The 23,350-nt window shown below is 39.7% G+C and overlaps 1 protein-coding gene across 5 annotated transcripts in view; it reads right to left on the bottom strand.

The window, feature by feature from the left end:
• Window positions 1-23,350, bottom strand: part of ift140 (intraflagellar transport 140 homolog (Chlamydomonas)) — a 145,557-nt gene that overhangs the window by 104,007 nt on the left and 18,200 nt on the right. For all 5 annotated transcript variants that reach the window (XM_072559663.1, XM_072559662.1, XM_072559665.1 and 2 more), the window contains 5 exons: window positions 17,820-17,968; window positions 13,354-13,557; window positions 12,628-12,700; window positions 11,892-11,983; window positions 7,280-7,407 (listed from right to left, as the gene is read on the bottom strand). In XM_072559663.1, coding sequence (XP_072415764.1) covers window positions 7,280-7,407; window positions 11,892-11,983; window positions 12,628-12,700; window positions 13,354-13,557; window positions 17,820-17,968 — 646 coding nt within the window. The remainder of the gene's footprint in view (window positions 1-7,279; window positions 7,408-11,891; window positions 11,984-12,627; window positions 12,701-13,353; window positions 13,558-17,819; window positions 17,969-23,350) is intronic.

Below are 23,350 nucleotides of genomic sequence, written 5' to 3'. Positions count from 1 at the left end.
GCAAGAACACGCAGGTCCTTTTGTGTTGATTCAAAGATAAAAGTTGGATATATAGGTTAAAGGGAAAGTTTCTATTGATCACAAGAAGTTTCAGGTCAGTGATGAATGCATTGGTGGCAGAATCTTTCCATTGTGCAGTATTAGATGGTGATGCCATCTACAGTCTGTGGATTAGACTGGATATTTTCTGAGTAACAAGGATTAGAATAAAATTAAGAGTTTAGAGAGTTCCATCAGTTTTAGATTTGCAGCTGTTAACACACTAAAATCTTTAAAGAGGAGTCAGTCCACGCAAATGAGCTGGATTTACTAATTTAATAATTTTATTGGTAAGGATGTAATATCTAGTGAAATATCCTTGATATTAAGTAGGCCATCAATGACGCAAGTGTTAATGAAACTGGATATGGAAAACAGCAAGGCTGCTGTCTTTGGAAAATTTTTGAAATTGCAATTTATACAATCAGGACACTATTCCTTTAACAGAACACAACCTTTCCAATGAACAAATTACAGAAGTATAATTGACATCACGGACCATAAAGTTAGAAGATGAATTGTGTTAAAACTTCATAGACAATTTGACTATATATCCTCAAAAAAGTAAAACATTTTAGTAAAGCATGCAGCAGTAAAGGCATGAAGAATACAATCTCTTACAAAAGATATACATGATTTGATGTGAGATTTGTAAGAAATATGTAAGGACACCATCACAACTTGTTTTCCCATAAACAAGGGATTTTAATGAGGTAGTGACTATGGACCTAATGGCATGGGATAAAGAAAAAATAAATTCCATTTTACGTTTTATTTATCAGACAACCAGATTTTGACAGTAGACAATAATGCATAGTAAAGATAATATTTAGGTAAGATATGAAAAGTGGATAAACACTAGATTTGGACCACTGCAATAATAGAGGAAAGAACATGCAAATGATGAACTTAGAGCTGGGTATATAGCACCTAAGAAAGCACATGCAACATGCCTTAATGATGAGTGCCCAATGACTCTGACCTCCATAATCATGAAGTGCCTCGAGAGGCTGGTCATGGCCCACATCAATTCTAGCCTCCCAGCCTGCCTTGATCCTCTACAATTTGCCTACTGACATTATAGGTCTGCAATGGATGCCATTTCCCTAGCTTTGCATCCATCCCTGAACATCTGGACAACAAGGACATCTCCATCAGATTTGTGGTCATTGACTACAGCTCCACCTTCAATACCATTTCCTGCTCCAGACTGATCTCAAAACTCTGAGACCGAGGTCTTGGCTCCACTCTCTACAACTGAATCCTGAGCTTTCTAGCCCACAGACCACAATCAGTGAAGACAGACAACTATACCTTCCCGATGATAATACTTAATGCTGGAGCCACCCCAAGGATGAATTCTCAGTCCCCTACTGTTCTCCCTGTACACTCATGACTGTCTGACCAAATTCCGAATGAATGCCATCTACACTTTTGCTGACATACCACCGTGGTAAGACAGATATCAAACAATGCCAAGTCAGAATACAGAAAGGAGACAGGGGGCTTGGTGAAGTGATGCAATGAGAACAACCTCTCTCTCTCTCAATGTCAGAAAAACTAAAGAACTGATCATTAACTTCAGAAAGAACCCCCTTCTACATCAACGGTGCCGAGGTTGAGAGGGTCAAGATAGTCAAGTTCCTAGGAGTGACAATAACTGACAACCTGAGCTGGACTTCCCATGTAGATGTGACAGTCAAGAAGGCACATTAACACCTCTTCTTTAGATGGCTCAGGAAATTTGGCATGCCCACAAGGTCCCTCACCAACCTTTACCAATGCACCAGTGAAAGCATACTGTCCGAGTGAATAACAGCCTGGTAAGGCAATTGCTCTGCCCAGGACCATAAGAAACTGCGGAAGGTTGTGTGCACAGCCCAGACCATCATAGAAGCGAACTTTCCATCCAAGGACTCCATTTACATGGCCCTTTGCTGCAGAAAGTCGGCCAACGTCATCAAAGACCCATCATACTCTGGCAATGCTCTCCTACAACCTCTTCCATCAAGTAGAGGATAGAGAAGATTGAATACATGCTCCAGCAGATTCAAGATCAGCTTCTTCCCTGCCATTATTAGAGTGAATGGAATCTCTAAATTCAAATAATGCTGATCTTGCTCATGTTGACCTTGCCCAGTGCACGCCATGTGTGATGTAACTTGTATGCCTCTATCTAGTTTTTTCTCACCCATGATCTGTATGTCCTTGCTTATTATGATCTGCCTATACTGCTCGTAAACAAAGCTTTTCGCTGTACTTGTGTACATGTGACAATAAATCAATCAAATCAAAGAATGCAAATGTAAACATATCATTATGAATATGGTAGTTGATGAGCCAAACTGTAAATTATTGGCTGCACTTGCACGGGCTGTTCATGCTAAAAATTTGCTGTAGATGGTAGCAATGTTCTCTCTCAGCTGGATGCACCAAAGGTCTGAGCACGGCGATTAGCATGTCGATGCTGTTCACTGCTCTGACTTCCCATCCCAGATGTTGCTGCCACACATAGACCTCAGAGGTCTGTGCAGAAGGAAAAAATTTGAGCAAGAATGCTGGATGATAGGAGGATGCAGTCCATCTTAGTTTTCAGTATGGATCCTGAGGTTCTGTCAATAATAAGTAACCAGTTCCAAACTTGGGAAGGATCTACAAAGAGCTCTTATTTTTCACAGCCTTTGAATGGACAACATGCACGTATAAAGATTTTAACTAAGTCTGAAGTTTTGGATAGAATTTGATGAGCCTTGAGAGATAAATGTAAGGCCATTGGAAACCAATTTTAATTAGGGAGATATGGTTTATAATCAAAGGTAAGGACGCTAAAAATGAAGAGGCTCATAAAAGGTTTTGTCTAAGATCGGAAAAGAATAGATGCTCGGGTACATTCTTAATGGTTGCTGGGTTTCTGTAATTGCTATGATACCCCAGTCCCATGTTCCTAACCATGCCCTGAGTTCATCTGCCTTCACAATGAAGCCTCTTGCATTGAAATAAATGCAGTTTAACTTGTCAATCCTACCTTGTTCTCTGCTTTGTCCCTGTCTGCCCTGACTGTTTGACTCGCTTCTTTTCTCAACTGTACCAGTCTCAGATTGACCTCTTTCCTCACTATCTCCCTGGGTCCCAACCCTCCCACCTTACGAGTTTAAATCCTCCTGAGCAGCTCTCACAAATCTCCCTACCAGTATATTACTCCCCTTCCAAATCAGGTGCAATCCATCCTTCTTGTACAGGTCACTTCCACTTCAGAAGAGATTCCAATGGTCCAAAAATGTGAATCCTTCTCCCATTACACCAGCTCCTCAGCCATGCATTCATCTGCTCTTTTCACCTATTTCTACCCTCACTAGCTCGTAGCACTGGGAGTAATCCAGATATTATTACCCTCGAGACCTCCTTTTTAAATTCCTGCCTAACTCTCTATATTCTCCCTTCAGGATCTCATCCTTTTCCCTTCCTGTGTTGTTGGTTCCCAAGTGTACAATGACCTCCTGCTGGGCTCTCTGCCCCTCGAGAACACTCTGTACCTTTTCTGAGACATCCTTGATCCTGACACCAAGGAGGCAACACACCATGCTGTTTGTTTGCTGTTGGCCACAGAAATGTCTGTTTGTGCCTCGGTCTAGAGAGTTGCACAGCTATGAGGATGAGGATCAGACACTCACAATTGACGGCTTGAGTGATGACAAATAGAGTTTTTTAATCTCCATCCAAATAGACCATAATCAACAGTACCTAGATCATCACTCATAACTGTCTTCATTTAATTTCTTATTAACAGTGCCATCTCATCACCTTTTCCATTCCTCCTGTCTCTCTGAAAGGTCAAATGCCCCTGAATGCAAAATTCCCAGTTTTAATCTCCTTGTAACCATGTTTCTGTAATGGATATGAGATCACATTCATTTACCTTTATCTGCACCATCAGTTTGTCTACAATATTCTGAATGCTTTGTGCAATAAGATACAAACCTACAAGTTTGTTCTATTTTAAATTTCCCTAAACTTTTATGGTTCCTTGAAGGGATGATGTTGCTCCTTGGACAAGGTTAGGTTGTCCTTGGTTTTTTTTCAGAGGGGTCAAAAAGACACTGTCTGCGTTTATCTACTTGAAGAAGGTTTTAAGTTAAAATAATACTTGTACAATGAAAAGGGGGTGGCCAGTTCTCCCAGCTCAGCTTTTGGATGGTTTGTCTTGGTTTTAGAAAGCATTCTAGCAATTAAGAGCTGCTGGTCAGTTGTTAGTTGGGAATCTAATAGAAACAGCTGCATGGAAGAAGGTGCTCCATGCTGAATCTCTCTGCCATCTCTCTCTCTCTCCTGTAAGACTCTGGTGTGTGATTTTACCTTTTTTGCAAAGGTGTTTATGGGGATTGTTGCAGGAATTTGGAACAGCATCATTAAGGTGGGATAGTCTGTCGAGTCTTTGGATAGATTAGATTAGTTTAGATTAGATTCCCTACAATGTGGAAACAGGCCCTTTGGCCCAACAAGCCCACACCGACCCTCTGAAGAGTAACCCACCCAAACCCATTTCCCTCTGACTAATGCACCTAACATGATGGGCAATTTAGCATGGCCAATTCATCTGACCTACACATCTTTTATGATTGCGGGAGGAAATCGGAGCACCCGGAGGAAACCCACACAGACACAGGGAGAACGTGCAAACTCCACACAGTCGCCCAAGACTGGAATCGAACCCGGGTCCCTGGCGCTGTGAGGCAACAGTGCTAACCACTGAGCCAAAGGGCTATTTCATTAGATATATTCAAGAGGGCGCTGGATGATGCCCTTGCAGCTAAAGGAATCAAGGGGTATGGAGAGAAAATGAGAATGGGATACTGAGATTGTATGATCAACCATCCCATATTCTGTTTTCTTTTGTTTGTGTTTCTTCCAGTACTTTGTTAATAAATTATGTTTTGTTTAAAACAGAGGTGCTTTGACCAGCTGTATCATAAAACAACTAGAAAAGTTAGGGTCTCTGCTACCTTCTTGAAATGCTTTGAAGAGGTCCGGGCTGGTCCATAACACTCAGTACAATATGACATTCACAGATTCTATCCCTTCCTTTTATTTTCTGGTAATAATCATACCCATCACGAACCAGCAATCCTTTTACTTTCCGTTTGATTTTATAATTTTCCACATAACTGAGCGAGTCCCTTAGTTTAAATCCTATCTATAGCCCTAGTCATGCTATAAGTCAGGACTTTGGTCCCAGTGCGAGCAGCTCCCTATAAATAAAGGGAGTAATAAGCATTATTGGTGTTCGTGAACTAGAAATAAAACTGACTAGATGAGTACATGACTGGATTTTGTCTAATCAGCATTTAATCTCTGATATTTAACACAGGACTTAAATTTAACATTTCATGCAAAAGAATCGTCCTCTAAACACTGTTGGATTACTTGCTTAAGTCTCTGGGACTTCAAATTCACAACTTCAAGTGCCTTGACCATGTGTAAGGCTAGACTGTTAGTGCCAGAACCTATTGAAACACAAGCAGTATCCTAGTCAAGTCTAATCACTTAAGTCAATATGGAAAAGAAAACTTTATACAAACCTGACAATATTTTAGGGTTTACTATTATTAAGTTATTATTAATATTACTAAGTGTAGTCACTGTTGGAACATGAATTCTGGATGGTGCTTTCAAGTTGTGCTGAAAAACCTAAAGTGATAATCCTCTCACATCAAAGACAAAACTCTATCCACATGTCCACAAAGGCACTGGGTGCACAGTATTTTCATTCACTCATAAGCATCTGGAGATGTTGTTTATATAGCTGTTAACCCTCATAATCACATTATCTTAATGGTATTCTAAATGTAACTCCAGGAAAGTCAAAAATCATGGATTTGGTTGAAAAGGAACCAGCGGCTGTGCAATCTAACTGGATTGAGTTACAGTCCGATTTGTTTGGATAACCTTGAGTTTCACACCAGCACCCTCTAGTGTGTGAGGCGATTCAAGTTTACATTGTTTTCATTAAATATACTGTATTCAAATATAGTAACAATGTTGTGTCCACAATATTCAGAATAACCTCTGAGGAGACTAGGTATTTTAGCAGAAAAACATACAGCATCAAAACATCTCATAACAGAATAATATCAGTGCATGGCTTGTGAAACAGAAAATAAAAAGAACATAGCAGGGACGTATTGAATATTTTAAAAAGGCGTGGACTGTAAATTGAAATGAGGGGTACCAACATTTGAACTGCATTACCCGAGTATATTTGCGTAATAATTTTATCCTTAGTTTTCAGCACAAGACTAAAGAAGGAGGAAATTAAATTGATTTAATGTTAACCTTCAAAAATAACAACCAAAAATTTATTTCCATTACTTTGATCAGAGTCTTACACACATCATGGATCCATGTACTATTCAGGAAATAATTTTTCATTGCAGTTAATCTGATATATCTGACAGACCCTAGTTTATTATAGCATTCATTCTTCTTATTTACTAAATCCAGCTTTTTCTTTTTATTTTGAGCAGAATTTTGCATTGTTTGATCAAAGCAGCAACTTCAGTATAGGTGCATGATTTAGTTGGAGGCCTTTTGCTTAACGCTGTGATGGACGAGACTAGATCCCCCTCAAAATATTTTAAGGTGGTAGTCTAGACCCTAATTTTTTCTTATTTTAAAGGCAGATGTGAAGTGGCTATTCCGGGTGTGATGCAGCTGGTCAAACCACTTGGTTTTAAGCAAAACAAAATTAATTTAAACACTACAGTTGAAACATGAACAAAAAAAATGGAATTTAGAATAATTTAACTATTGAAAAACTTAACCGACCAAATACAGCAACTTAACTAAGGAACAGTCCCAATCCAGTAACACCTCACACACACACACCCTTGGCAAAAAGGTAAATGGAAACACAGCTTCTTACAGGCAGGAGGGAACAACATCCAAAGAGATTTCAGATAGAAAGTCAGTCAGGAATTATTTGCTGAAGCTTGCAACCTTCCTGGACTCCGGCATCTTGTGACTGTCACAGCTAAACCAAACTAGAAAAAAACCTGATTTGGGAGAGCTGGCGCTACTCCCCTGCCATTGTTAAACTAGGCTCTTCCTTAGCCCCTCAGCACCTCTGCCATTACAACCTCTCATTAAAACAAAACTCAAGGACAAAATAAACTTGTTAAAGTGACAGCATTGTCACAAGCTGTATAAATAGATTCAATTCAAATGTCAGCACTGTGTGAGATACCTGCGGGAAAGATCAAAGACTTTCACATGCGCTGTGTCTGTCCCCACCACAAGAAAGTTCCCACAGATGTTAAGGTGACAGGGGTTTCCCTCTGTCTCATTAAACACGAGCAGTTGCTTGACTGTACCCTGAAAGGAAGAACACATTCATTGTCATTTCCAGCAAAAGGCATCGAGCATCACACCATTTCTCACTCCCCCTAAGCAGAGCATTGGTGCAGAAAGTAACCTTCAAATATATTCAAAATGAACTCAGATGGATTTGGAAGAATAAGCACATTCGCTTTCTAGGTCTTTTTATCTTTCCTTTTTAGAATATATTGCTCTTGTATCACGGTGCCTAATCACCTTCCCCATTCCTCCCTATGTCTTTTATGCATGACTAACCTTTGGTAACATGTCCAGAATACTTAACTCTGGTTCTGTGAAAAATATTTAATCTTCTGGAATTACTTTTACATTTCCACAGCATCTTTTAACAGACTTCAACCAACGATAGAACAGCATTGCATTGTTTCAGTTCCTCTTGACCCACTCCAATTTGCCTATCAGACCAACAGATTTACGTCAGATAGCATATCACTTGCCTACACCCCTCCCTTGAATATCTTGACACCAAGAACAGCTACGTAAGAATCCTACTTATTGACTACAGTTTAGCTTTCAACACTATTATCCCCTCGAGACTGATTCTAAACTTAGGCTAAGCCCCACTCTCTGCAACCAGATCCTCAGTTTCCTGACCCTCAGGCCATAATCAGTGAAGATTGGGGACAATATTTCATACTCACTAATATTCAACACTGGAGCCCCTGAGGGGCGTCTACTCATCCCCCTACTGTACTCACTGTACATCCATGACTGCGTCATCAAATACCAGACTGATGCCATTTAAAAGTTTGCTGATGACAGTCGGTTGAATCTACAAACGAGATAGAAGACTTGGGAAAATGGTGCACTGAGAACAACCTAGTTCTCAATGCTGGCAAAACCAAGAAACTCATTATTGACTTTCAGCAGGATGTTACTCATACCCCCCTACACATTAACAGCACAGAGATGGAACAAGTGGACAGTGTCAAGCTCCTGGGAGTGGTCATCCACAACAAGTTTTCTTGGACTCTTCATGTGGATGCACTGGTTACAAAGGCCCAACAATATCTCTTCTTCCTCAGGCAGCTGAGGAAATTTGGCATGATGGCAAATACCCTTGCCAACTTTAATGGGTGCACCATTGAGAACATTCTGTTTGGATATATCACTACCTGGTATGGAAATTGTACCACTCAAGATTGGAGACGGTTAGAGCGAGTGGTGAACTCGTCCCGGAGAATCACAAATGCCAACCTCCCATCTATAGAATCCATCTACTAGGCCCGCTGTCAAGGAAAGACTGCTAGCATTCTCAAAGATCCATCCCACCCTGGTAATGTTTTTCTACAACCTCTACCATCAGGGAGAAGGTACAGAAGCCTGAACACATGGTTTCAAAAGACTTTCTATCGTACTGTTGCTAGAATACTGAATGGACTCACAAACTCTTAACATTCACCTGTACCTGTGTTTTTGTTTTTGCCACTGTTTACCTATTATTTACTTATCTATGCTACTTAACCACTTGACCTGCCTGTATTGCTCACAAGACAAAGCTTTTCACTGTGCTTTAATACACTTGACAATAAATAAATTCAATTCAATTCAATTCAGTTTCAAAATATTTAGCAATTTATAAATTGATCGCGCAACATTACATATTCATTTCAGATAAAAATGTTATTACTAAAATACTCAAGTGGAAAGAACAAAAATACAAAATATGAAATAGTTGTTTGGTGGTGTAGAAGTTGAATATTGCTGAAAAATGCACGTTATATGAAAGCTTTTCATCTTGCACTGATCAAGACAATTTGTGAGAATCCAACTGAAGGGGAAACCTACATTCACATTGAATGAGAAGAAAGCACTGATTATTTGGCACTGGACTCTGTTTGGAAAAGTGTGGCCATGGAGAATATACTAATTAATAATGTTTGACAGTTAACTATCAGGTTTTATTTCAAACCAGACAGGTTGGCTGTGATTGGTCAAGACACTGTCCTGAGAAAGTAACCAGCAAATGGCTGTCACTTATTTTGTTGAGTTTAAACCAGCACAGTGCATGTCCAAGTTGTTTTCTGTCCATAGAGTAAAGGGCTGTGTAAATTAATACATAGCTTCCAGCTAATGCAAATGCACCATATTGTCAGCCGAACAGACAATCTTAAATTGGTGGTCAGCATCATTCTTTGCCACCATCACCTTTTCAAGGAAGATTAGGAATGGGCAATAAATGATGGCCCAGTCAGGAATGTCCATGCCCCATGAGTGACTATGAAAAGACTTTCAGGATTATCCAGCAAGTACTAGTGATTGCAAGACAAAAGCTTTGACAAAATGCATCTAACGTCAGTAACAGTTGAACCTACCAAAGTTTTCCCTAACAAACAGTTGTTATAGACATATCCTCCTTCCCCTTGCTTTTTTTATCAGCAATACAACCTTGTTAAATTTTTCTGTGAAGTTGCTTGTCAACTTCAGTTAATTTGGTCTCTTTTTATATTTTTGACTGGCTGGTGAAGTTCACTTGAAAGTCATGATTGACCAGAATAATTTAAAGAAAAACAGTTTGATCTATACCTCCTTCAGCCCCCACAACTGCGCCATGCAGCACATTCAAGTGTGTTCTACACATCGTTTTCACTGCTTGATAAATTCTCTAGTTTGGAAGGAGCCCTTCTATCTCTATGTGTTAAGCTAGATTTTCCTACATTAAATCCTCTTTGGCTGTGACTCAGTCAAGGATGACTCATAGTTCCAAAACCTCATCTAAATGGTTAATGTTCAAAATGTTAAACCACAGTGGAACTCCACTAAACTTCAAGGCACCTGATTTTCAAAAGGTGCTACTAGGTATGAAATAGGAGGGGAAAGTTGTCAAATTTTGACCCCCACTCTCTTCTAAGTGCAGTGATAACAGAAATGACTATATAAAAGCACAAATACTGAATCTCTCTGGTCTATATGGTTGAGTACCACACCATAAGCTTACTTATCTACTAATTCACTAAGGGAACTATAACAGGAGGATAGATCGAAATATACCTGTATTTAGGCTGCAGCATAGTACAACTGGCAGTTGAGAGTCATGCCTAATAGGAACTATAAAGAGAATATCTGACAAAATGGCTATTCACCCATGCCTTTTGAAATAACCAGGACATTTTGAGCCTTCTATAAAGACAAAATATTGCAGATGCTAAAAATCTGAAACAACACTAGAAAAACTTAGCAAATCTGGCAGAATCTGTAGAGAAGGAAAAACAGAATTAACTGTTTCTGCATTCTATGGGTTCCAGCATATAAGGAAGAATAAATATTCTCATAACACAAACCGTTCCCAAAATCAATTTTGCTATGATCCCAGCTGATGGTAATACTGAACAGGTCAAATTCCAGAGTTAAGCCTAGCTTGACAGACAATAAGTTTAATCTTGCAATTCAGTTACTGAGCTGGTCAGCCACTGAATTTATTCACAAGAGGCTTCCAATGTAATTTTAACAAAAGAACATCAATGTTTACCATACAAAAGAAAATAATTTTTAAAAAAGCCATTTATAAACCAATTTGGAAAGTTCTCATCATAAACAGGTAAAAGAAAGATCCAATCCTTTTTCCAAATAATATCCTTTACACACTCAAACCAAGTGACTTATCACTTCTATCTTCACTCTAACGTCTTACTCAGCTGAAGTTGTTTCTTCTCAGTGAGTTTCTGCTCATTCAACATAGAATTCATAGAATTCCTAGAGTGTGGAAACAGGTAATTTGTCCCAACAAGTCCACACTGACCCTCTGAGAAATATCCCACCCTACCTCTGAATTTCCCCTGAATAATGCACCTAACATACACATCCCTGAATACTACGGGCAACTTAGCATGGCCAATTCACCTAACCTGCACATCTTTGGACTGTGGGAGGAAACTGCAGCACCCAGAGAGAAACCCATGCAGACACAGGGATAATGTGCAAACTCCACACAGACAGTCGCTCAAGGCTGCAATCGAATCCAGGTCCCTGGCACTGTGAAGTAGTAGTGCTAACCACTGACCCACCCTGCCACACATCAATAGATGTGTTTTTTTTCTGTCTTTCCCTAAAACACACAGGCAGACTGACCCATTGACCCTTCTCTTACTTGGGACTGCTCAACAGCACATCTGCTGCTACAGATGGTTTCTTCTGAACTGAACATGCTCTGGCCTTTCTCCATCTTCAGCAATTATTTCACCAGGCAGCTTGTAATCAAGTTAAACGTCCAAGTATGTTTCTTGGAAAGGCTGTTTTGACCGTTAAAATAAAAATTAAAATGATCATTCCATGCCTTCATGGAACTTAAAACCAAAACCTATTTATCTCGAGAACCCAAGTTCTCAAATAATACATTATAAACCTTCATTACAACTTAAAAAAGAATCCCAAAGGAGGTCCAGCTAAAAACCTTGGACTTGCAGGCAATTATTCCTCAATTAAAACATTATTGATGCTGAAGTAAATCAAAGACTTCTACTTACCTGTAGAGTGCGCACCTGCACTCGGTTTGGCTCCACAGTGTAAATGCTCTCTTCAAGAACAGCCAAAACAGAAGAATCACATGGAAATGAACCTAGATGAAAACAGTGCACTTTATTGTCAATGGCAAGAATTTAGGAAAATCAACATGAAAAGATATATAGAAGACCAAGTGGAATAATCACGTAGAACATTTCACACACAGATTCCCCAGTGACCATGGGTTCTATTTATATCCCTAAGGATCATATATTTCCTTCGCAAAGTGTATCACCCAGTTCATAGTTTTTACAGAAGAAATGAATTTTCCAAAATTCTGATAATTTTTATAAATAGGCAAAGATTTTTAAAGACAATTTGTAAATGTTTTACCTTTCAACTTCAGCATTTTTATGAAATGGACACAGAATGTTTTCTCTTTTAGCAAACAACAAGATATCTCAATGAGGAATTCAAAGCTTCTTCATTCAAAGAAGACTAAGAGTATAAAACTTATTACCACAGAGAGCGGTTGAAGCAGATAGTATAGGTGCATTTAAGGGGAAAATACACAAGCATTTGAGAGAGAAAACATGGATAATTACGATGATAGAGTTCAACAAGAAGAGAGGAAGCTTGAGTGCAACACTGACACTGGCATAGGTTGGTTGTGCTTAGTTGCCACGCCAAGAAACTTGCTTCCACTGTACTGATTTAGCAACTGCTGGATTTTACTTGAAAAAGTGAATGACGTTTTACCTGCATTTCTCAGTGATGGTCCAAATGATTCAAAAACAGTAGCATGTTTTCCATTCCATACTGCAACTGTCTCCTACACCGAAAGAAAACAGGTTTCACGCACAGCCCTGTCAGGCTCTCCAAATCAGTTCAGAGATTCAATCTACAATTATAATCTGAGTCATGATCCAATATTAAACTACTCAATGATGCACTGTAAATGCACAAAATGTCAGATAAATAAGTGTATGGATGACATATTTTTACAGCTATAATTCATTTCAACTAATTATTTTTCTCAGAATTATGGATCAATCTCACAAAAGCTTTATCAAACAGTGGACAATAAAACCAGAAGTTACAAGATATGTGGTTAGCCATCACCTTGCATTTCCAAATGAAACCATTCCATGAACAAGGAACCTTCACTCTACCAGACTCTGAGTCACTGCACAAGGTTTTTTTCAAGTCAGAGTGTTTCTCACAAATGAAATACTCTGTTTGCAGGCTCATTTAATTGTGTACGTAGGGCTCAACTCATTCTGCATGTGGCAACAATGGACTGCACATTCACTACCACAAGCAATAATGTATTTTTAAATGAACAAAAGTGTGAAAAATAGAGAGAGTAATATCTTGTTGAAGAACTTAACTTGTTGGTGCACATGGAGTTTCATCCACAGGATTCAAGGATACACAAACAAGTCTATTACAATGTGAACTGATAAGTATGTTTCAAGCACTCACCTTGGTGACATAAACTCCTTTAACGTGCATGTCGGTACGAAGCATCTGTTGGTTTTCAGAAGAGAAGAAGGTGAGGCTCAGTTGGTTGGGAGCAACTTGAATGGCCGCTACTTGTTGGTTGAAATGAGCAGACATCACCTGCTCACTGAGGATAAGTACCGTCCCAGCACTATTCACAGACAGAAGGTTCTTACTGGAGCCCCACTGAACAAACAGCAGATATATACAGGTTACCAAAGACAGCAACTAAATCAGACAACTCTTCATTTTTCCACTGGACAATCAAAATAATCAGGGTCCAGGACCACATATACAACACATACCATGGGTGGTAATGGTGTAGTGGTTGGAAGACAATGGCACAATGGCATTATCACTGAACAAGTAATCCGTAAACCCAGGTAATGTTCTGGGCACCTGGATGTTGATCCCTGGATGGTTGAAACTGAATTCAATAAGAATTTCGAATTATAAGTCTAATGATGACCATATAACCATCATCAATTGTTCTAAAAACCTATCTGGTTCACTAATGTCCTTTAGGGACTGAAAACCATCATCCTGACTTGATCTGGTCTATATGCAACTCTAGACCCACAACAATGTGGTTGACTCTTAAAAGCCCTCTGATGTGGCCTAGCAAGTCATTCAGTTGTATCAACTGACAAAAAGACACAAAAACGAATGAAACTGAATGGCAAACTCAGTCATGTAATAACCAATACCTCGAGATTAGATTCAAAATTGGGATTGCTGTCTCACTAGTTAGTGAAGCAACAGCTTGATAGTCAGATACACAAAAACGTACTTTACACATAATGACCCATCCTTCACCATCTCTGGGTATATCCTATCCCACCAACAGAACACATGTCGCTTCGGTTGTGGCACAGAGATATACAGACAAGAGGGAATTGTCCTGGGAGTCCTCAACATTGACTCCATACCCCAGAAAGTCTCATGACATCAGGTCAAATATGGGCAATAAAGTTTTCTGCTGATTATCAGTTACAGCTCCCACTTTGATGTTGAACATCACTTGGAGGAAGCATTGATAGCGGCAAGGGCACAGAATTTACTTTAGGTTGTGACTTCAATGTCCATGGCGAAGAGTGCCTGGGCAGCACCACTACTGACCAAGCTATTCGAGTCCTAAAGGACATAATTCCAAGACTGAGTCTACGACTGGTAGTGAAGGAATCAACAGGTTCTGTTGATTGACATCATTCTGCGTGCTGCAATTAAGTCTGTCCACAAAGTATCAACAGGACTGATCACTGCTGAGACCTCTCGGAGGCACTATCCCTGTACTAAATGGGATGGACTTCAAACAGAGCTAGCAACTCACGATAGCATTCATGAGGGGCTGTTGGCCAGCAGCAGCAGAATTGCACTCAAACACAATCTGTAACCTCATACCCATATATCCCCTACTCTACCATTACCATCAAGCTAGAGATTCAAAGAAGAATGCAGGAGGGCATATCTAGAGCAACGTCAGGCATACCTAAAAGCGAATAAAGGTACAATACAGGGCTACTTGCATGTCAAACTGCATAAGCAAGTGACAGATAGTGAGATAGAATTCCACAACCAATGGAACACATCTAAGCTCTGCAGACCTGCCTCATCCAGTCATAAATGTTGGGTGACAATTAAACAATTCACTGGAAGCGAAGGCTTCACAAATAGCCCCATCGTCAATGATGATGGCACACTGCACATCAGTGGAAAAGGTAAGGCTGAAACATTTGCCAGCATCTGACTGCAGCAAGAAGTGCCTTGCACATGATCCATCTTGGTCTCCTCCTAGTCCCAGTATCACAGATGCCAACCTTCAACTAGTTCAATTCACACCATATGATATCAAGAAATGATAGGTGGCCCTCGATACTGCAAAGGATAGGGATTCTAACAAAAATACAGCAATAGAACTGATAGGATCTGCAAAAGGACTTGCCAGGGTCGAAGCCAAACTGTTTTAAGTCCAGCTACAACAATAGTATCTACACGACAATGTACTGCCCTGGTATGTCCTGGACAGAAAAGCTGACCAATCCAATCTTGCCAATTAACTGCCCCTTCAGTCTATTCTCAATCAGTAAAATGATGGAAGGCATCAATAATAGTGCTAACAAGCAGCACTTTCTCAGTAATAACCTGCTCACTGACAATCAGTTTGGCTTCCATCAGGATTATTCAGCTCCTGAACCCATTACAGCCTTGACACAAAAATGTACAAAAGAGCAGAATTCCACAAGCAAGTTGAGAGTAACACCCCTTGTCGTTAAGGCCACATTTGACAGAATTTGATAGGAAGGATATTTAGCAAAGGGGAATCAAGAGAAAACTCTCTACTGATTGAAGTCATATTTGGCATAAAGAAAGAATTGGTGGAAGTTGGTCATCTCAGCTCCAGGATATCTCTGCAGGTTTATCATAGAGTCACAGAGTTATGCAGCAAGGAAACAAACCCTTTGGTCCATCTCGTCCGTGCCAAACAGATATCCTAAACTGACCAATATAGTTTGCCAGCATTTGGCCCGTATCCCTCTAAACCTTTCTACTTATGTACCCATTCAGATGCGTTTTAAATGTTGTAGTTTTACATGTCTCCATTACCTACTCTGGCAGCTGGTTCCATATACAACACCACCCTCTGCATGTAAAAGTTGCCCCTTAGGTCCCTTTTAAATCTTTCCTTTCTCACCTTAAACCTATGCCCTCTAATTTTGGACTCCCCCACCCTGAGAAGAAGGCCTTGGCTATTCACTATATCCAAGCCCCACATAGTTTTATAAACCTCTAAGATCACTCCTCAGCCACTGACACTCCAGGGAAAATTGCCTCAGCCTATACAGCCTCTCTTTATAGCTCTAATTCTCCAACCTGAGCAACATTGTAAATCTTTTCTGCACCCTTTCAAGTTTAACTACGTCTTTCCTATAGCAGGGAGACCAGAATTGAACACGGTATTCTAAAAGTGGCTTCACCTATGTTCTGTATAGCCGCAGCATGACATCACAATTCCATTATGCAATGCACTGACCAATGAAGGCAAGTATGCCAAATACCTTCTTCACCACTCTGTCTACCTGTGACTCCACTTTCAAGGAGCTATTTATTCAGTGTCATGTCCTTGGCTCAACCACATTCAGAATTTTCATCACTTCTCCCTTCATCAGGAGGTCAGAAATCAGGATGCTCCCTGGCAGTTGCATAACCTTCAGCACCATTCGTGACTACATAGAAATGAAAGAGGTCCATGGCTAAATGCAGAAAGATCTGAACAATATCCAGGTTTGGGTTGAAAAGTGGCAAGTACCATTCATACCACGATGTCAGACAATGATCATCTTGAACAAAAGAGAATCTAACAATTGTCTCTTCACATTCAGTGGCACTATCACTGAATTCCCCATTATCAAGGTCCTGGGGGTTACCATTGAACAGAAATATAATCGGACCAGCCACATAAACACTGTGGCTACAAGAGCAGGTCAGAGGTTAGGAATCTTGAGTGAGTACCTCACTTTCTGACTCCCCAAAGCCAAAGCCTTTCCAACATCTGCAAGGTACAGTCAGTTGTGTGATAGAATTTCCCCAATGGCTTACAAGAGTAGAGCTCCAATAACACTCAAGAAGCTGGACCATCCAGGACAAAGCAGCCTGCTTGACTGGCACCGCATCCACAAAATTCACTTCATTGAAACAATAGCAGCAGTGCCTATGATCTACAAAATGCAGTGCACAAATTAATCAAGGAATCACAAATCCCTTTGACAGAGTCCTCCAAACCCACAAGAGCTGATATCTACAAGCAGAAGGGCAGCAGATACACCACAGCATTCAAGTTTGCCTCCAAGCTTCACATCATCCTGACTTGGGAATAAATTGCCATTTCTTCAGTGTCACTGGGTCAATATTCTGGAACGTACTCCCTAATGGAATTGTGGGTCAACCTACACTAAACAAACTGCAGCCATTCAAGATGGCAGCTCAACATCACCAAGGGCAACTACGGATGGACAATAAATGCTGGACCAGCCAGTGGTACTCACATGCCACAAATTTAATTTTTTGAAAATTAACACTTCAGCAAAGTAGGTGCACTATAAATAATGTGGAACACCAGAGGTTGCAGAAGAACAAGTGCTATGAATATCCTAACGCAACACAGCTGATGCACTACCAGCGATGCCCCATACAGACAGGGTAACAGTTTTTTTTGTTTTTGATTCTATGAACCACAAGGAGCTGAGGAAGGAGAATAATCTTAATATACTCTATGACACTCCCCAACCAATACAAACTTTTTTTTTTGTGTGGATTTATTAGTCTGAGAACTACAGTTTAAGAACTATGTTTTAAGACCACACATGATGATTAGCAAGTAGACCAAATCCTCCATACACAGAGTCCAAAGAAGATGACCTCACAGTGAGCATGTTCTTCACCTCTATTACCTTGATCTGTGTGATATTTCCTTCAAGATCAATTGGGGCTTGCAATTTCCATTGATCTTTCCCTTCTATTCTGCCACCATTCGAACGGTTGACCAGCGTTTTTCGCCACAAAGCAACCTGTCCCTTCCTGGTGCCGGCTGCTATGATACCTAGGAAACACCAAGTTATTCGTTCAATCAGATACCTTATACAGTAAGGAATGCGTGATTTAATAATTTATGGTTTTCTGAATAAGCCTTCAAATTTATTTGTCAACATTTATCTTTAAAAAGCAATGCTTGGATCAATTCCTATTCTCCAGGTGGAATAAGTATATACCTTGATGTGGTTTTTACAAATCTGGAAGGTTCCAGGTTCAATCAATAATCAATGCAAAGCAGTAAAACAATACATGACAATTGACAGGAGAATCCTCACGCTGGACACTAGTTCTCATTTTTGATTAACATCCAGTGACCCTTACACGTAGTTCATGAAAATGGCCACGTAGTAAGACAACAGACCCCACAATCAAATAACATACTGGCAATTAAGGTCTAATAAGGGTCACACAGGAATCTTGGAAGCCTCCATGGAGGTCAGAACATTTAGAAAACAAATGATAATTCTGGTAAATAATCTCCATAGTCTATAAAATTCAGAAAGAGTCCTTAACCAAAACCAATTAATTATGTAAAATGAAAATAGAAAATGCACGAAGCATTTAGCAGGTCTGGCAGCATCTGCAGAGAGAGATTTTCAGGTCAATGACAATAGCTTAAAGAAACTTGGAAAAAAAAATTGTTTATGGAATGCAAGCATCGCTGCTAATGTTAGCATTTATTGCACATCTCTAATTGCCCTTGAGAAGGTTGTAGGAAGCATTCTTCTTCAACAGTTGCAGTCTATGTGATAGACATAACCCAAACTACTGTCAGAAAGGGAGTTCCAGAATTTTTACTCAACAACAATTAAAGAAAAAGAAGGGTGCTGTGTGGCTTAGAGGGAAACTTGTACTTGATGAGTTCCTCATGCCAGCTTGTTCCTAGTGATAGCTTGTGGATTAGGAAGGTACTGTACTATGAAAGCATCCTTGGTGAGCTGCTGCAGATGATACAACTGCTGCTACAGTGTACTGTCTAGGAAGTGAGTGTTTCAGCTGGTGGACAGTTAACCATCCAGTCTGGTCAATAATAACTTCAAGAATCTTAAGGTTGGGGGGCAAGATGGCCTTGTGGTATTATCACTGAACTGTTAATCCAGAGACCCAAGTAATGTTCTGAGGAGAAAGTGATGCTGGAGATCAGAGCTGAAAATGTGTTGCTGGAAAAGCGCAGCAGGTCAGGCAGCATCCAAGGAGCAGGAGAATTGCGTTTCGGGCATGAGCCCTTCTTCAGGGCTCATGACCTGCTGCGCTTTTCCAGCAACACATTTTCAAGTCAGTAATGTTCTGAGGACCCAGGTTCAAATCCCATTGTGGCAGATAATGATATCTGAATTCAATAAAAGTCTGGAATTGTGAGTCCAGTCACGATCTGTTGTCGATTGTTGGAAAAACCCATCTGGTTCACTAATGGCATTTAGGGAAGGCAATTACCATCCTCACCTGGTCTAGCCTAAATGTAATTCCAAACCACAGCAATGTGGGGTTGATTCTTAATTGCCCATTGGGCAATGAGGGATGGAAAATAAATACTGGACCAGCCAGCGGTACCCTCATCCTGTGAATGAATAAAAATAAATTCAGAAATAGTAATGTCATTGAATATCAATGAGAGATAGTTCGATTCTCCCTTGTCAGTGATGGTCATTGCCTGGCACTTGCTGCTTCAGTATCTGCAGAGTTCAGAACAATACTGAACATTATGCAATTCGTAGCAGATATCACGATTTCTGGGCTTCTAACAGAAGCAGCTAAACATGGTTGGGCCAAGGACACTCCTGAAATTATTCTTTGGAGTCAAGATAATTGACTCCAACAACCACAACCATATTATTTTAGCCTACGTATCATTTCCTGGATATGACACTAACCAGTAAATGCTGTACAAGAATTTTAGATGTTAGTAGCCATCTCTTATTTCTTTTCTCACATTCTCTCAGAACTTTTTATGTTCAGCCTAATTCTGACTTACCTTAATGGCCTAACCTTTGTCATAACATCACAAGTGCTGAACTTTACCAATTATGTTTTAAAATGCCCCTTCCAGAACAGAGACATGAACAAGAATTCCTAGAAGCATGGCATTCCAACTAGAACTCTTATCAACAAACACATTGACTTGGATCCCATTTACCACCCCCTGAGAAAACGAACAGGAAATGACATCACCAACACAACTCATAAATAGAGAGCAGACATGCTACCAGTGCTTCATCCAGAGGCTCACCGATGTGTTACCTAGTATGGCGATGAAATGTCTGAAAAGAACCTTCCAGCTCAGCGAGCAAACCTACATCCAGAACCTCAACAAATCTTCTCAAAACTTGCTAATGCCCGTTTCAACTTAGGGTGAATGGGACATCTTGAAAAAATGGATGCAGTTCCAATGCCCAAGGACATGCCCATGTGATGTAGTTGACAAAGATAAGTTCAACAGAAACCAATGAAGTGTTGGATGCCAGCTCTACCATCTGTTCACAGAATCTCACAGGAAAAGGACACCTGCTAATTTAGATGCAGAAACAAAGAAGATACTGCAGAGGGATCTAGAAAATTCTCCTGAAATCTCTTCAGAAATGTTCCCCTGCTCTGTCCTTAACACAATTACTATCCCAGTTCACATTAAAGTACTCCATTATAGCTACTCTATAGTATTTGCATCTCTGCACAACATTCTTAAAAATTGCTTTCCTAATAGTTGGATGACCATAACATATACCCAATCACGTAGCAGTGGTTCTATCAAATGCCTTCTGGAAGTCCAGTTGATGTCTTAAATGAAACACTGAACTGAGGCCTATTGAAATACATCATGCACTTTGTGAAGAGATTGCCTGGTCAACATTGCATTTTCAATTAACATCATTAATCAATTGGTCAACCATCTCATTTCTGTTTATGGGACCTTGCATGCAAATAGCCTGCCAATTGGTCTCATAAAACTCAAAATTTTTCTATATGTATGAAATGAATTGAATTCAGCAAGTTGTAGTATCCTTATAAACTCCCTCTCACACAGACAGAGAAACAAACAATGGGTGTTATGGACGGGCGGTAAGACTGGCAACGCAATTCAATGGTTCTTGATCACATGGGTGGCTGAGATAATCCATGTGATTCTTGTGCTGGTTAGAATGCTACTTCGCAGTTGTCCTTCTCCAGGTGCTTCCACTGGTTTGCAAGGGACCCAAGGTGGCTGGTTCACTTGTAAAAAGAAGTTTCTGATTTATCAATTAAACGTCACCGTTTACAGGAACTACTGAAGGAAAGATGAGCTAGTTTTAAAATGGCTTTTACTACAGAGAAGAGTGAGAACTCCTGAGCTGGTAGTGGTCTGAAGGCTTCCCTATATCTTGCTTATGATCCCAAGCTGTTCAGCTACCTGAGAACCAATCACATAGTTGTTAGCAAGCTGAAGGCCTTTGTCATCAACAAGTGTCCACAGACCAATCAGCTACTTATACCATCCAAAGCTTCATCCCTACACAACCACTTAGCTCCAGGTCATCTGTAGCCATACTTCAATCATTGCTTAAAGTAGCTACGCAAATGGTACTGATAATGCGGGCAAAGTTATTTCCTTTCAAAATGTAGTGATCCTCAAACAATTTTTTTTCTTTTAAAATAGTTCTTTTCTCAGTCCACAACTAGAAATACAGGAAAAATGAACAGAGACAGTCTTTACAATCTGTCTATAAATACTGAGTTAACTGAAAAATACAGCAATCTAGGACTGGTAATATGTATGTTACAGATAAATCCAAGAGTTGCTAAGTGACTATTCTTCCCTGCAATAGGGAGGTACTTACTGCAAGGTATTCAGTAGCTTACTCAGTACAGTTTGGGGGTCACTGAAGAGGAGTTCAAAGGTTGTATTCTTTTTAAAAAGGAGGTAGATAGCAATAGAAGTAAACACATGTCAGGAAATGTTGCTGTTAACTGTTAAAGTAAAGCCAGTTGAACTACATGGGATTTGGTTATCAACAGTTCATGGAAACTGTCAGAAGGTACTAGTGTCACTATTGGTTCTGTACAACTGAGAGGGTAGGTTGAAAGGCGCACAGGCAGTATATGCTGGATGTAATTAAGCAAGATTGAAGCTCAGGGGAAAACCAAATTTTAGCATGGTAAAGCTAGATGTTGGTGAAAAGCTCAAGATGTGAGAACTGGACTGCATTTTCAGATTCCAGGGAAATGTGGACCAAGGCAATCAGGTGACTAAGCAGAATGGGAGTAATCCTTGAGGCAGTCCATGACCAGATGGGTTTCAAGGCCAGATTGGCAAAAGTGAAGAATTCTGATCCCTTGTGAAGTTTAATGGGATTAGATCACGCTACCTTTCATTAACATGTGGGAGGAGAATGCTGCAAAATCCATGGGAATTACCTTGACACATTTGCCTTTTGATTTATGTTGCAGGTTTTTGATCATATTGTATAACCTATATTTTCAACGTGTTAATTTGGGTGTCAGAAATTGATTGCATTGCTGTTCTAACATTGTATGCTAAAGTTTATTGTCATATGTTCAAGACGATAGAAATTTGTGAATTTTTATTCTCTTAGTAATCCTCCCTGTGTCTTTCACTTTGTCTAATTTAAAAGTAAATACTGATCCCTTGCCAGATCGTAATATAAAGTTGACAGTCTAGTCTGGGTTCATAACAGAGGTGTCTCAGGTCAAATGGTAGTAGTCCTTTGTTCACTTTTGTGTGTAGTCTTCTTGTTTTTAAAAAGGTGACTGGATCATGACTGGCAATGAGACATAACAGTACTTTTGACCCTTTTTAGTATTTCTTAAATAAAATACACTTCAGTCTCAACATTTGGCCTTTGTGGCCTCCACTGTCCAGTAGCTGAAAACTAAGTTACAGTTAACTCAGTAGAAAAAGATTGTTTGAGGATCACTACGTTTTGAAAGGAAATAACTGGAAACAAAAAAAAAGAATTCTATAACAAGCATAGCAATCGAAACAGGGTACATAATCAGCAACAAAACACGAAGGTACATAGTACAGCATATTTCTTCACTGTGCTGTGTTAATTCAAGGTTAGTACAATTATATAGCCCTTCTCTGAGCTTTTTTTCTGTCTGTTATAATGCTATGCAATTATAAAACTGAAAAATAAATCAGTTTATTTATAGTTTTCCTTTTAATGAGGAGTGTCAGGCCAATCCAGGCCCAACAACTTACTCTGAAAACTCTTCATATTTTGGCAGCTGTGACAAATCCCATTACTGAAACTGAGGCAATCCACAACATTCTAATACATGCAACAACATTCTAAGTGAATCATTCAATTAAAAAGATGCAAATATTTCACATCTCACAATATTAACGGATCCAAAATTATAGGAGTTGGATCCACACTTTTGCTGAAAATCAGAT

The sequence above is a fragment of the Chiloscyllium punctatum genome, chromosome 40 (assembly GCF_047496795.1).
Source record: "Chiloscyllium punctatum isolate Juve2018m chromosome 40, sChiPun1.3, whole genome shotgun sequence".
NCBI classification, from domain to species: Eukaryota; Metazoa; Chordata; class Chondrichthyes; order Orectolobiformes; family Hemiscylliidae; genus Chiloscyllium; species Chiloscyllium punctatum.
Note: the sequence above shows the minus strand (reverse complement) of the source record. Positions and strands in the feature narration are given on the sequence as shown.